We start from the raw sequence: 16,436 nt of genomic DNA, 5'->3' as shown, positions 1-16,436 counted from the left end.
AGTGTGTTTTAATATCTGCATGCTATGGGCTTTCTACTGAAACCTAATGAGACACAGACAGGCAGACTGTTTAATTTTAGCAAACCACTTTTTCAACATTAGGTGCTTAACATGTGTGTTCCAGCCACATTAGAAAAAGCACATATGAGACATATCAACCACAGGTAGTTCTGTTTAAAACCCAGCTTTGGTGCAGTCAAAAACAAACCTGTTGCTTAGAATTGGACAATGAACAGCTGCTATGTGTGCCTTATATGTGAACTTTGTGGGTAAAGATGAGAACTGAAAGTTGAAGTCTGCATCTGGTTAAATCTTTAATCCCAAAAAAACATTTTGAAGCTCTGATAGAGTTACATTTACTTAAGTATTTAAGACTAAGAAATTCTTTACAAATTTTATTATTTCGAATTAGTCTCATTATCAGCGATCTTGTTCAAGGTCTTGAGTGGAAAACCCAAAGCACATACCAGCTCTGTCAAAACAACAGTTTATTTCCTTTTCGGCCTAATCCAATTCCCAGTACTTAAACTTCAATGCTAGAATTACACTTACATTCTAATATTATGTAGGATTATCTCCCCTAGTGCCATCAAGTCAGGTTCCTGAGTTTTGCATAATAAAATAAAAGAGAATTTGTTTGGAAAGAGATACAGAGAGCGAGTGCCCAAAGGAAGAGCTCATTAACCAAGGTTCCTAATCACACCCTGCCTGTCTGAAAAAGCTGTACCCTGCAGAACTCAGCTCAGTGTTGTATACAGCCAAAGTGACACAATGGGGGGTTACAGTATTGACGGCGATGAATAGAGCTTAATAGAGGGTTGGGACATGACCCCATGGTGGACTGATGGATTTGTAATGGGGCAAGCAGTGGTTCACATCCAGGCTGTAAAGGGGGAGTGACAACAACAAATGCCTGACAGAGTGGGTGACATTCCTGCTGGGAGAATGCCCGAGACGGGAGGATGTGGCGCAGCCAATAAACTCATTATAACAAACAGAAATGTGGCACAGCTAATCATACACAGCTGCTATTTACTCACTTATTAAAGTGGCTCAGGAGTGAGAGGGTTCGAAAAAGCAAGGCTGTACGCAAATGTTGCACGTTTGAAAGTTTAAGTCAAACTGAAATGTATAAGAGAGTGTTCCAATACTTACGGTAAAGCTCACTGAGAGGTTGTTCGCATTGGGACTGGAGGCATCATTCCACTCAGTTGTGTCCGTGGTGCAGGACTGACGATTATGAGCTTCGTACTCTTTCAGCTACAGGCATAAATATATTTAGATTAATTGTGACCTTTAATGTTGTGTCTTGATTGGGTTAATGTAAGTCATTTAAGTAAGCAAGTTAAATATAACTGCTGAACACAAGTATGAAAGTCATGTAGTGTATATAAAGTAACATGTAGTGTATATAACGCATTCTTCTACTGATATACCCCATGTCCCTCCTCTGCACACGACCAAACCATCTCAATCGCACCTCCCTCACCGTGTCTCTAAAACGTCCTACATGCGCTGTCCCTCTAATAAACTAATTTCTAATCTTGTCCATCCTCGTCACTCCCAATGAAAACCTCAACATCTTCAGCTCTGCTACCTCCAGCTCCACCTCCTGCCTTTAATTCAATGCTTCTGTCTCTAAACCATACATCATCACAGGTCTCACCACCATCTTATAAACTTTCTCGTTCACTCTTGCAGACTCTTCTATTACAAATCACTCCTGCTACTCTTCTCCACTCACTCCACCCTGCCTGCACTCTTTTCTTCTCTAACACATCTCTCCATTACTTTGCACAGTTGACCCCCGTTCCCTCTCATTCACACACATGTACTCTCTGTCTTACTCCTACTGACTTTCATTCCCCTTCTCTCCAGCGCGTACCTCCAGCTTTCCAGGCAAATCACAATATCATCCACAAACATCATAGTCCACGGAGACTCCTGTTTGACCTCGCCTGTAGTCATCAACGTGTCCATCACCACTGCAAACAGGAAAGGGCTCAGGGCCGATCCTTGATGCAGTCCAACATCCACCTTGAACCAATCTGTCGTTCCTACTGCACACTTTACTTTACACTTTAATGTCACATTGCCCTCATACATGTCCTGCACCACCCTCTCATACTTCTCTGACACACCTGACATCCTTATACAATACCACAACTCCTCTCTCGGCAAACTGTCATACGCTCTGTCCTCAAACACAAAATGCAACTCCTTTTGACCTTCTCTATCAACTTCTCAATCAACATTCTCAAAGCAAATATTGCATCTGTACTGCTCTTCCATCTCCCTTATTCTTAAAATTGGTACCAGCACGCTCCTTCTCCATTCCTCAGGCATCTTCTCACCTTACAGAACCTTGTTGAACAACCTAGTTAAAACCTCCCCTGCCATCTCTCCTAAAGATTTCCACACTTCTACCAGTATGTCATCCTAGTTGTCCAAAATAATTCCAGTTCTTGGTACCCATCCCTAATGATCATACTATAACCTCACACACCACCAGCCCAAAAAACATCAAAACAGGAGCAGTGACATACCCGTGCCAAGGCCTCTTCTACAGTTATCATCTTCTCCTTCACCATCATCATCAGCTGAATACGTTCTTCATCGCTCATTGTGATCTCACTGGCTACAAAGCCAAGGTCATCAGCTGCAGACAAAATTTCAAAAAGGTTAGAGATTTCCAAGAAGAACCCAGAGATCTAATAGGAGTTAGGTCATATAACAAAATGTCAGTGGCACCTTTTGATGTCTGGCGTATAATGCCTTTCTGGGTCTTGCGGAAATTCTGCCAGAAGGATTTGTTTTTTTTTCTGTCCCATTTTCCTACAGTAGCAAAGGAAATGTCAAAAGAACATTGCACACCAACATATCAAAAACTGTTGCAACACACATTAACATTACTGAAAAAAAATAATAAAAAGAAAATACAAAAAAAAGTATTTAAAACTTTTAAATATTTTGTCTGTAACACTGCCAAAAGGATTTTAAAGGTGCACAAAAGTATTAAGGATATTTACTTCATACACACATACACACACCCAGGACCTACCTCCAGATCCATCTTCTGAGCCTGACTTGTGCATGAACAGCCTATAAAAAATAAGTGTGAGTATAAACAACAACTCTCAGGAAAGTAGCCAAAAGACCCACATTATTTTCTTCATATTTTTACAAGCTATCCAAATATAACCGACAAAACCTTGATTGTCTTTTAACACGTTGTCGAGTCCAAAATACCCACAGGACACTGTGGCAGTGATCAATCTCGGCATTAAAGAGGCAAGCTGTTGGCTGTGGAGCCAAACACACACCTCACCAAAGCTCACGGTAACAATGGAGGCTTTTCAAATGCTGCTGGGCTTTTAATGAAACACAGTTGCTCACGTGGCCTGTGCATTCCTTTCTCTCAGCTGACACTTGTTTCTGATGTTAATTTTCAGCAGTCTGTGTAGCAATGCTGTCATTTATTTACTTCATTTTATTCGAAATTTAACCCTTTTATTACAGCTTCTAAGTAAAAGCTAAACATGCTGTACTTCATTATATACAAAGATGACAATGATCAAAGAATGCATGCATTACTGCATGATGTTATCTTAGTGCACATCTCCCCCTCTTTCCTTCCAGTCACTAAATCATAGGAAGGAAGCAGGAAGTGAAAAAGGTCAGCAGGAAGTGCTCAGGGCATCACCTCTACACTCACACGAGTGGGAAAATCTCACAGATGGGGAAGATTTTTTTTCACACTGTATCTTCTGAGAAGATATTACATAGAACAAGATATTAAGTGCAAGGGGCAAAATGTTGTTAAATTCAGATTCAAAGTATTACCTTCTCTCAACCTCAGGAGTGGACACGGTACTGCTCAGCCCCAGGGATTCCTGAAAGTGGTGAAATTTACTTTGAGATTCAAGTCAGACATAAAATTATCTTAAGTCTGGAGTGAGAAGTGTAAAATTATTTGCCTACCTGGATTTCTGAACGTAGCTGAAGTGATGTAATCATTGACTCAGTAAGTGTCTGGAAAAAAAACGTAAAACTAAATAAATCCTGATAAAATCAAGATCTAAAATGGGTCTGAAATCATGGAAGCTTTAGTTATTCCAAAGTTTACATTTTCTTGTGTGCAATCTGGTGTTACATTTGGAATTACTTTGAGTTTAATTACTTTACAAAGAAAATTACAAAAAAAAAAAAAAAATGAAATGTTCTTACAATCTCTGTTTCCTGAGCCACTTTGCGTTTGCGAAGCTCCTCCATCCTCTCACACACGTCACCGTAAGAGGTACTGTAATACTCTGAGTACTCCTTAGCCAAATCTTCAATGTTTCCCAAAGAGCCATCCTATAAAAAAAAAAAATACCTGCTATAAACCTCAAGGGAAAGCTGTGGGAATCAATTCTACTGGTATGGCTTTAACTCATCAAGCATTCATATGATAAAAAATGTCTATGGCTCAAACAAAAAAAATGTGAGTTATTAAAGTATCTTTAACCCCTGTTACACTGTATCCATGTGCCCATTCTTAAGTTCCATTCGACCTTGACTTAACCGGGATCAGGAGAGCTAGTCGATGACGCAGCTGCAGCCAAGAGGGACCGCAACTAAATCAACTCAAGCAAAACTAAATGTGGAGTCAGAGGTCTAGGTAAACTGCGGAGGACAGCAGAGTCCTTCTGATAAACGTCCGACTTCCAGCTATTGTTTTAGGCAAACGTTGCTTTGTGGCCACAAAACAGATAAAAGATACATGCATCATCATGCAAAGTGCAAACTCATCCTGAAATGTCTCCTGATTATTTATGAGCATCCTGAAATTCCATGGAACTACATGTGATGATATCCGATGATCATGAACAACTTATCACTGAAGAATGCATACCACAAATAGAGTTTACACAAGAAATACCAACACTGAGTCACTAAACCAATCATTTTCAGCCCAGAAATCCATTTATCAAGTACTCGTATGTGTCACTATATTAAGTCTGCGTGAGAAATCATTTGAATAAATGAACTGTGTGTCTCAGGGAGTGCAGCTGTGCTTGATAAGCCTCTTCAAGCAAAATGCAGAATGATTACAATATTGGTTAAAATATTGGAAATATTTACAAGCGAACTGAAACCACATCATACAGAGCATCTTTTTTTTTTTGGTTTATAAAAATCTAAATAGAGCCCTTGTTTATCCTATTTTAAGCAAAAGGTATATGAAATGAAAAAAAATGCAAATGCACAACTTATTTGTCAGGGTTCCATTTGATCAACTTTCTGCTAAATCCACACTTTAGACTATGTAAAACACCATGGATGAATCCTACTATTAGTTATATAGTTCAGTAATACAATGATTACATTACAAATTACACTATAGAAAGTAATTACACAATTTTTAAAAACTAAAATTTTCAATCAAAAAATTTGAAATTTTACTAATACTTTGATTTAAAAACATTTTTTTTATTCTATACGATTAAAAGTCTATTTGTTCTAACAAATATTCTCAAATAATTTTGTTAACAGTAAAAGGGCTTTTTATCTGAGTAATGTGGAAAATTTATAGAGAACTCTTAAGAATATTTTAAATAAATGCAAGCACTAACAAAAAAGATTGTTTACAGATTTGGGATAGGTTTTATTATGCACAATAAATATTAGTTAATACCATAAAAACCCAAACACTGGTCCCCTGGAGCACACTGTTCCCACACAGCGAAGAGGATGGTGCCAAAGGCAAAAAAGAAATCACAGTTTGACATTTTTGCCGTGTACTTCATAACTGTGGTTTTAAAAAGTTTTGAAATCTACTGTTAAAAATACTTTCATAACAACAAGCTCCTAAAAGCAATACAGCACACAACAATGAACTAACTACCTAACTAAATTCTGAATCTCATAGTTTTATAACATGGTTTTCATGCAGGAAGAAAAAACATTTTTTCCCCTCCATCAGTGTTTTTAGCTCATAATAAAGAATCATTGATCAAATAATCAAATCAAATGATTATTTAACTGGTATAATTTTGTTATCAGCTATATACATTCTGAAACTAAAAATAGTCACCATAACGTGTCACCAGACAACACATTCAACAAGGATGTGCATTTTAATTTAATTTAAATGACCAATATTAAATGCATTTTGTCGATTTCAAATTGAAATACATTAAATCAGTTGACTTGAATGGAAAGTGGGATATAATATGTAAATGTTCATCTAAAAGTCTATCTCCATGTTTTGTATAATTATTTTTATGCAAAATCACTGCTTTTGCAATCCAACAAATCATCCTATATTGGATATGTTCTAAAGACACAAAGTGCATAGAATATGAGCTGAAAGAGCAGAGAGAATGGAGGTGCCTCATGAATATGCATGAGCAAAACTAATGGCTAATGGTGTTAAATGCATTCTTTACAGTTGTGAGTTACTAAAAAGCAATGAAAACCATTGAGTAATTAACAGCCAAGCATTAATATGAAAGGCGAATCGTTATCAGTTAAGGGTGTGAAGGAGACGGGGTGGATGAGTTCTGTCCAACCTTGTTAAGATGTTGTACTCAGCACTGCTTGTTCTCTCCGGGATAACAAACAATGAATTGTAAAGCTGCCTATAATTGTTGGTTTGTAGGGGGAAAAATTGCATTGCTTAGACATGTTTCAATAGAACAATAAAAAAAAACATTAGCCTCTCTGTTTTTGAGGGGCAGCAGAATTTCCTGAAGAGTGCAAATAGTTTCATCTGAAACCACAGAGTCATTTTCTTTAATCAAGCCTAATGCATATTTAAAAAGTCCCCCCCAAAAAAATAACAAATGGAAAATGAGGATTACAAAATATTGTAATGTACACTCTATATTCTATCAGAAAGGGGCTATGAAAGCACATTTGGCACATTAGCTTGTTTTAAAAAGTGCAAAAAGCATTGCTATGGAAACATTTAGGGATTTTCATAGAAATCTCTACAGCTGGCTCCTGTAATTTATTCACATACTCAAAATATGTCTTGCTTTTGTTTTTATTCTTCACAATAAACACTTCAACCTCCACACCACTGCATTTCGTTGCCTTGTACCTGTACATGTGTAATGACAATAAAGTTGAATCTAATCTAATCTAATCTAAACCATCTGCAGACAAATAAATGTGAGGAATTCACTCTCCCTCATCACAGGTAACTCTGCATTGATCAGATTTTTTTGTATTTATTGTGGATTATATGGAAACAGCACCAGCAAAGTTTATTGCTCCCTTCCCGTAAACTATGAAGAGGCTTACTGGGATGATTTGTATTCCACAGAGCAGTACTGACAGCCTGTCTCACATCAATGTCACTTTAGAGTGTGATATTCATTACTGTACAGTACCACACTCTTAAGACCCACCACAATATAGGTGTGATTTAAACACCAAGGAAAATATTTTTACATGTCCACACAATGTACGTGATTTCCCTATCTCACAAAGCTGTTTTAGTACAAGCCTAAACATGGATTATAGATACAGAATAGATTATAATCAGGGTTTCCGACATCCACTGCATTGCACAATCTGAGTTTCGAGCACTAACACAAAGCACACGATGATAATAAATATATCCTTCAAGAGCCTCTTATACAGTCTGTGCTTAAAGACCTCATTCTGCACCACATTCTTAATTCATCAAACACAAAGATGTTTGAGTAAACACGTGCAAATGGTATACAGATGGGGGGGAAACAGGGAAAAATTCTTGTGTGGGATTATTTTTTTTCATGATATTTTAATCCAGCAAAAAAGCTAAACAATACAACTTACACTAACCAGAATAACTTACTAAAACAAGTGTGCTAAAATAAGCTTTTTAAGGAAACGGATGTAATTTAATACAAGCAAAAAAATGCTCAAAGGGTCTGAAGGCATGGGCATTCTTCATGAAATGCTGAGAGGTTTCCTTCAATCCATTCCCTGAAAGCATGCACATTCCACTACTGCAAGAGGCACAGGGGTCTCGTGGTGCCACACTCTGTGACTAGCTCAACTGTCCTCTAAGAGAGGACCATTCATTTGTTAAGTGACATGCCCTTGAGTCAAATCTACTTGAAATTTGGCCACATTTCATCAGTTAAAAAGATGGCTTTGGCCGAATGAAAAGCTCTGTGCTGTGGCAGCCACGCTGAGCTTCAAAACAGACTTCCTCTTATAAATACTCCTTTATCCCCTGAGCACATGATCAATTCCTATATCATTTGCATGTAAACAGTGACTGGCAGATGACAACTAGAAAAAAAAGACAATCGCTTAAACATTAAAAGATATAATAAGAGTTATGAGCCTCATTTGCAGATGTAAGGGTTAAAAATGCCACAGCACTGACTAATCCACATTATGTATTATAAGCATCTGTGCAGCCTGACTGCTTACCCTCATACATATGGCATTCATCAATTTGCATGAGGGGTAAAAAAAAAAAAAGGAAATAATAGAACCCACTGTTGAATATGCCCAGAATGCAAAAGAACAAAGCAATGTGGTATCAGCTGTCAATATGTTGATGACATGGAGAAAATAATCTTGCCATATCCAATTTTGTAGTTGAAGACTAATCCGATAATGGCAGAGTGGCATGCAACCTACTGCTTATGAGGAAAACCCCGTCACATTACCCTGGACAAAGAGGAGCAAATTGAGCATGTCAGAGGCACGAGAGGATCAGAGTGTCTGGAGGCCGTGGTCACGCCTGAGCAAAGAGCTCATTTATCTCTCCCCCTGACCGTGGAGCGGCAGGAGCTCACCCCCTCATCTCACCCCGAGATCTTGTAGAATTCCCACTCTGCCTCCTCATCAACTGGTACACATGATGAAGCAGCTGACATTTCAGGCTCACGGGAGAGCAGCCCCATCCAGAGCTGAAGAGATAGAGGTGGAGAAATCACACCATCCACAGTATTGCTAATTCCCTTTAGAATCTCTCACACCTCCCTGAGCAGACAGAGGTCACACCACATTTACAGTGATCAGGTCCTGTAAAAAACTCTGAAGATGGGGGAAGGGTGGATCAGGGACTGATGGTGGGTGTAAACTGGAATGGCTCTTGGTGACTGTATTTAACTCCAAAATAATCTCTGAGCAGCAAACATTGCAGATAATACCGTGTGTACAAACGGCATCACTTCAAAGCAGTGAAGATACCCATTCAAGCACAATATCTAGAGCATACTGGATTTCCTTTTGTTTACAGGGGGAGCAGGGGGGAGAGATGCATCGGGAGACTATCAGCTTTCAATGCATACAGGCCTGCCTCACATTCGCAAAATCCCTGCTGAGCGTGAATCAGTGTGAGGAAAGCCAGTGAACTCAACTCATCCAGCTTGGCCTCATTACTGAAGAGCACGGAGAACACAGCAGGGGACAGCACTGGTTCACACCCACGTCTGTCTCTCTCACCCTCACACACAGACTTCCGCAGTATGACTTCCACCTCTATCATACTCAGACACACAGACAGAAATATTCCTGTGTGACTTATGCATCATCATTCATCCTGAGACCAACTGAGGCTTGCTCACTGAATGAAGAGACACTTTTTTTTATACAATGGTATCTGGGAGATGGATCAAGCAAGGACTCACTGCTCATATGAGTGAGAAAATTGATCATTTTTCAGAACTCTGCAACCTCTCTCAGTTCTACAGTAAAAGATAAAAAAATAGTTCACTCTGCTTGTTAGACCTTCTGCTTAAAGCATAAATGCCAAAGCGGCAAGCGTTGAGACCAATTTTCTGTAGTTTTCCTAAGGCAATGCTGTAATTATGTCTGCCAGATATCCTTTTCCTTATTAATACCCTACAGCCATATACACACATTTCAACACATTCAGGGAAAGACATGATTCTGAAACACACCTCAGAGCAGAAGAACTCTAAGAACCGCAACATTTCATCTCACAGGATACAAGAATCAACAGGTTGTACTGGATGTTACTCAAACAAGTACAAGATAGAAAAGCAGAGATTTGAGCTGGTTGGTTAAAAATACATAAAAAACTGAAAGAAAATGCATTCAATGCTCTCACAAAGGACAACAAGCAACAAAGCACATCCTTCTCAAACTTTTTTACCAAGTTGAATCAAGTCTAACATTTAACAATTATGGTCTTTTAAGTTCTGTAAAGTTAACAAAGACCCTTAGTAAAAGACACTTACCACTGCTCAGGTCTATCAGGAGAGCTGCTCTGACGTGATCCCACTGTTTGAGTTCTGTTTGAAACTTTTCTTCAGCGCACTCTGAGAACAATGCATGTTCGAGAAGAGTAGAGTAGAGAGAGGGGGAGTGTCTCCCAGACATTAATCATGCGGGCCACTGGCCAGCAGGGAGCCGATGACGCTAGATAGACTGCAGGGTGGAGTGCGTGCCCACACACTCTCTTTCTCTCTCTGTGTAGCTGCAGGACACAACTGAACTCAGGCTAGCTGAATTAGAGCAGTTGCCACAGCCACATTTTAATAAACTTTCGCCAGATTTCATTTCCAAATGAACTTCTGTGAGAAGGATAACCAGTGTGTGAGGTGGAAAGGAGATAAAATTTCCTTGACAAAAGTGAAATACTTGATCAAACTTTTTTTTTAGGTAACAGTGTGGAATTTTCTGTTGTTACACAGTGGTCCATCAATTGCTAATGAGAGTCATTAGAAGTCACCAAAGTACAGAAACATAAAACAAACTTTAGTATAAATATGTTTTTAACGTAATGGATATATTTTTTTGTTGTACTACATCCACAAGCAGGTTTAAAGTTTTTCTTTTATAAAATACATACTTTGGAATGTGACCTGGGAAAATGTTTTTACATGATATTGGTCAACAAATAGGTCATTTACTTATGGTAAAATTCTATAAATATACTATACCACTGAATAAAAAGGTATTTTATTTATTCTTGATAGTCAACATTAAAACATAAAAATGTTAAAAGAAACAGTTTTAGACTAAAATTTAAACGGTCTATAACCAGTATAGAATAAAACTACTTACTACCCCTATAAAACATTTTTAGTCTAGCATCTGCACCTGCGTCTTTCCTTTCCTCTTTACAAAAAAACCCTAATGTAATCTACATCTTGAAAAAATCACAATCACACTAAAATTCACTTAAAAAAATGCATATTGCCATTTATCTGCAGCATAATGATTTTCACAAATTGGAACCCAGTGCATTTAATTATTCTTCATGCATTTTCTTTTATTTACCATAAACCAATAAAAATAAAACATTCATAATTTAAATTGTTGTAAGGCAAACTTAAGTACTTCAAAATGATTTTACCATGGTGTTCTATGATGTGTCAAATAATTAAAAAAAAGCAATTCTTGCACTGTTCTTCTCGATCGATTATTGGAGTGTGCTTGTGGAGATTTTTGCATAATCAGCCACAAGAGCTTTAGTGAAGTCAGGTACTGATGTAGGGTGAGGAGACATGGGGTGAAGTCAGCATTTCAGTTCATCCCAAATTGTGTTCAATTTGGTTGAGATCAGAGCTCTATAGCAGACAGCTCACGATATTCACCACCAACCAATGCAAACCATATATTCATGGAGTTTGTTTGTGTACAGTGGGCATTGTCACACTACAACAGGTTTGGGGTTCCTAGTTTAATTGAAATTAAATTCCTACCTTCCAAAGACATCTTACACAGTTTCACACCATATAGTGTAAATACATTTTACATATCCATTTGTGTTGCTTACTTATGAAGGGTGAAAAGCCTGTCACTAGAGGGCAGCACTTTAATATAACTAGGCTGCAAATGTAAATTACAGTGTCCTTGGTTAATGTAACTGCTGGAAAAGCCTAATACATTCAACCTGAACAGTATTTGTGACTGGTTGTCAAGCTCCAGTCACAAATGTTCGCTGCTAAATTGCATTCTGCCTGAGTCTGACAGCTTATACCAAATCTTCTCTCAGTACGTTTGTACTTATCACATCTGTTTGTTTCCAGCATCCAGCATTTCTGCATTTAATCCACATGTATGATTTCGGTTGCTCTGGTCTGCCAGTCAGCAACCCTCAGATTTCATGTTTTTTCCTGCACCGGGTTTGGCACTGTAGACCCAAGTGATGTGCCTTTTCTCTTATCTCCATTTTAAAGCATTACAGGAATATTAAACCCCTGGTTTTGAGTGCAGTTTGGAGCAGATGGGAGGAGGTAGATTGAGTTGATGTGTGTATGCGGGACATATACCAGAAGGCAGAGCAGTGCCAGAAAAATCAGTTTTCTGCACCAGTACCCTGCACTGTCCGTTACCTCAGCACACTAATTCACTCTCTTTCTCTGTGAGCCCTTATTTTGGCACAGTAACTTTACTGTTTAGACATTAGCTGCTGTAAAAAAATTTGACACTTCAGAAAACAAAAATATATCAAATGTCTTCTCTTAATATTTTTAAAAAGGTAAAAAATAAAATAAAATAAAAAAGTCAAACATTAAGATGGGGATGTGGTTCTCATTAATTAATAAATGAATCATTAAAAATGTTTTTAACTTAAAGAGTCATGAACATTATTTCAAATTTAACAGCACTCCCAAAAACCTTAGTCATACCTCATACCAAACATAAATTAATCATGGCCTGTCAACATCTCGGCATAATACTTCTTTGCACAATCACAGCAAAGACCTGGACTTACACTGTCTAGTCTAAAAGCGAATTACCACATATATTGTTTAGTTTCATGATTTAGCTTAATGTAATACAAGATCACAGCTGTTAATTTCAGTGTATTAACCAAATTAACAGAATTAATCAATTGCACTGAAGACCAGAACTGATGTTCAGACATAACTAAATGCAAGCACTAACAGTAATAATGCATTATATGATAATATGAAATTTGGAATGGTTGTATACAAAAGAGCTTATGACATATTTATGGTGTTCTGCTTTTACCAGCAAACATTTTAAAGAAAGTTAATACAATTAAATAAACAAAGCTTTTAAATATTTGTTTATAGATTATTATGGATTATATAAAGAGCTCTGAATTGAAAGAATTTGGTTAATAAATGCAGTAGTTGATGCCCCTGGGATGACACAATTACAAATAGCCAGACAAAATATTTTTTTTCATTACGCTATTCAGACAGAATCATAAAAAAAGCAACAACAAAAAATTACTATGTATTAGGTCTGTGTGCTTTAAATACATATTTTTTTAATATATATATTTTTTGAGTATTCAAGAACAATTCATACAAAAACTAATAGATGGGCAAAAGGTCCCCCTAGTGGAGAATCATTGAGTGAGTGAGGTGAGTGTGAGAAAGAGTGAGGGAGAGAAAGATGTTCCATGTTCTGGAATTGCCAAGCAGAAGCCCTGACTTGAGTCTCTATTAGAATGTTAAACCAAAAGAGGTTCACACAAGACATTCATTAGTTCACACAGTCTTGGATTTACCAAGTGAATTTTTTTTAAAGAGACAGGAGAAAAATTCATCCAGGTAGAATAAAGGACTATTACTGGATCATGTGAAGTCTCTGCTAAATCAAATAAAATTTTATTTGTCACATACACATACATACAGAGTACGACATGCAGTGAAATGCTTTTTATGACGGAAGGAAAAAAAAAAAAAACAAGAAGGCAGATAAATAAAGACTATAAACTATAAATATATAAAGATATATATGAGTAAAAAAGTCTCACTCACTTTTGCACACATGAGTATCTGGTGATTTGTTAAATATGTTCATTTAAAAGGACTCGTATATGAATAAGAAGTTCTTATTTATAAAATTAATTCGACAAATACAGTGCCATCATGGACCCTTAATTTGCCCTTTACTCAGTACTAGCTCTCTATAAATTTACTAGAATAATTAAAATTGTTGCCCATACAAAATAAAGAACAATCAAATAGGGTTCAGCACAAATGCTGTGTGGCCAGCTCATAACATTCATTGTGTTATTATTGGTTAATACTTATAAATAACACTGACTAAAGATTTATATTCAGCAATCTCTTAATACCTCATCAGGGTTTGCTTATAATCTGAGACACACCGTGGTGGTTATAAGCAGGGCATAAATTGCCATCTTTTAAGAAGTGAAACACTCTTTCCAACCACAGTACAGCTAGATAAGACCGGTCCATGAATAGCAGAGAGGAAAAGCCATTTTAAAGACAACCATCACTCACATTCACACACAAATACATCTCACAAACTACCTCACAAATTTTCCATTACATCTTCCTCTCTCTTTTTTTTTTCCTGCTTCAGGTATGTGGACACAATGCCAAGAGTGATACAAATGGTCCAGCTAAAATTGGAAGCATCTGAGCATATAGGCACATTATAAATAAAACCTTGCTGGTCTATCGCTGCAAAATAGCACACACACACTTGTAACCTTGAACAAAACTAACATTAGATTCTTTTTTTTTTTTTTTTTTTTTTAAACTGCTTGCTCCTGTGCATAGGACACTCACACAAATCTTGCAAGGTCATGTGAAAATTGACTTTGCTCATTAAAAATAAATACATAAAAAAAACTTTTTTTAAACATTAAATTCTAAATAACAGAAATTCAGAACTCTGTGTTAATGTTTACTGAAATACACATGGACGAGTGCATGGCAATCCCTGAAGATGCTCTTGGTAATCTAACACATGCTAGCTCTCCACAACTAATAGCTGATAGTGCACCACTGCCCTGACATCAGTTTAACCCTCTCGCACGATTAGGTCTCCTCTGGGAGGCAGTAAAGAAATACATCCATCATGGCAGCCTTAATTAAAACTGAAGCACAGCCCTCAAATCCCACTTAATAGAAGGTTGCAGCCTCTGACATCTGAGAGCGCCATCTCCTCTTGTCAAGTCACTTATTTTTACTGAACCGAGTATTATGAATTAATTCTCAAGTTTAGCAGGACATTTTATTTTTAAAGCTTTTTCATATGAAATATTTAAAATATAAAACAAAGCAAAAAACTTGAGGTGATGGCCAAAGTTCAGTACATAATAAGATTGTGGAGAAATATGATATATTTAGATAGATTACTCAGTCATAAGATATATTTAAACAGCTGTGTTATTAAGCCCAAAATGATTACAGATGCTGAGATAGCTGCTGATTGACTCATGTGTAACAAACTCTTCCTGTGACAAATGGAGGCTAGTAAAAACATCTGAAAAACAACTGCCAAGCGGTACTTGTATTTCGGAGCGTAGGAGTTCCCTGCAGGAGCATGTGTCAGATTTGATATCATCCCTAATTGTGAGCTGTGACAGAGTGATTATATGTACATCATTGTAGGCCGCTTCAAATAAGAATTTGGCTGATTATCAGACCTAATTAATGAATGTCCTGGTGTAAAACCAGTCATTTCTTTGTGTTAATCTCTACACAGTGAGTAATGAGCACTTCATCAGTGTCTCGCTTTGTCAAATAACAAAATGTGTGAAAATGAATAACACCCGACATAATTATAGTGATGGAGCCCCTATTATCTAAAACAATTAAAAAATCTGTCATCTTACAGTGGGACCGTGCTTTGTAATGGCGATGTGCATGAGTGTGGAGCACGGAAGATTTTGCACTTGTCATAGTAATTATACTTGCAGGATTACTAAAAAAAAACGGTCATATTTATATGCATGCTTATCATAAGCATGCCAATTGTACACAATTCAGTCACACAGGAAACAATAAATGGAGGAACATGGAGCTCAAATTCTTGCCTGACTGGATGTTTTCATTTTCAACACTATACAACATTAAGTATCTCTCTTTTAAAAAATTAAATGAAATAAAAAAAAAATGTAAACATGCCTTAGTCTGAAGCATGAAACATTTATTTGTTTGGATGTATACTGGTTGTCCTTAGCCTTTTCTACTTCTATTTTTTCCTCTTTCACTGGCTCTATAGGCCACTTTATCCCCACTTTTGTTGCTCGGTATGAATGCCTCGACTCTGGCATCTTTTCTGAAATCATCTTTTGTCAGAATGTTGCCTCTGATACCTTCCCGAGGCATTAAAATACCTGTACTATTGGTTTTTCAATCATGAGTGACCGCTCAATATTCTGGTTATTTCTCTTTGCAGATTGTTCTTAATTTAGGAGTTTTTATTCAATCCTATTCTTCTTGAGTGATCAGGGTTCAGCATGCTGTGACAGGACAGATGAGCACACACTAAAGTAAATAAAATAATAATTCAATACTCATAAATATTTTTGTATTCTGTTCATCAGATGGCTTAGTTGGCTAATACCTACAATATACAATTTAATAGCAATAAAGCAAGCAAAAAAATCTACAAATAAAAAAGCATGGAAAATGGCCATTGCAATGAACAAAGTATACATACACAACCCTAATTTCTGAAGATTGACTTGTAAGAATCCAGTTATTTTAATCTAATATTAAATACTTTTCATC

The 16,436-nt window shown here is 37.0% G+C and overlaps 1 protein-coding gene across 3 annotated transcripts in view; it reads right to left on the bottom strand.

Moving 5' to 3' along the window:
- The window catches only part of sash1b (SAM and SH3 domain containing 1b), a 65,030-nt gene that overhangs the window by 8,495 nt on the left and 40,099 nt on the right, over positions 1 to 16,436 (bottom strand). The window contains exons 1-8 of one of the 3 annotated variants that reach the window (XM_046856507.1): positions 10,197 to 10,309; positions 4,228 to 4,356; positions 3,982 to 4,032; positions 3,844 to 3,893; positions 3,062 to 3,102; positions 2,752 to 2,835; positions 2,547 to 2,659; positions 1,156 to 1,260 (exon numbers count right to left, since the gene is read on the bottom strand). In XM_046856507.1, coding sequence (XP_046712463.1) covers positions 1,156 to 1,260; positions 2,547 to 2,659; positions 2,752 to 2,835; positions 3,062 to 3,102; positions 3,844 to 3,893; positions 3,982 to 4,032; positions 4,228 to 4,272 — 489 coding nt within the window. In that variant the 5' untranslated portion in view covers positions 4,273 to 4,356; positions 10,197 to 10,309. Of the gene's footprint in view, positions 1 to 1,155; positions 1,261 to 2,546; positions 2,660 to 2,751; positions 2,836 to 3,061; positions 3,103 to 3,211; positions 3,353 to 3,843; positions 3,894 to 3,981; positions 4,033 to 4,227; positions 4,357 to 10,196; positions 10,310 to 16,436 lie in introns of those variants that run through there. The other 2 variants (XM_046856506.1, XM_046856508.1) reach the window with 2 other exon arrangements.

Source organism: Silurus meridionalis, chromosome 8 (genome assembly GCF_014805685.1).
Source record: "Silurus meridionalis isolate SWU-2019-XX chromosome 8, ASM1480568v1, whole genome shotgun sequence".
Taxonomy (NCBI): domain Eukaryota; kingdom Metazoa; phylum Chordata; class Actinopteri; order Siluriformes; family Siluridae; genus Silurus; species Silurus meridionalis.
This window is presented reverse-complemented; position numbering and strand designations above follow the sequence as displayed.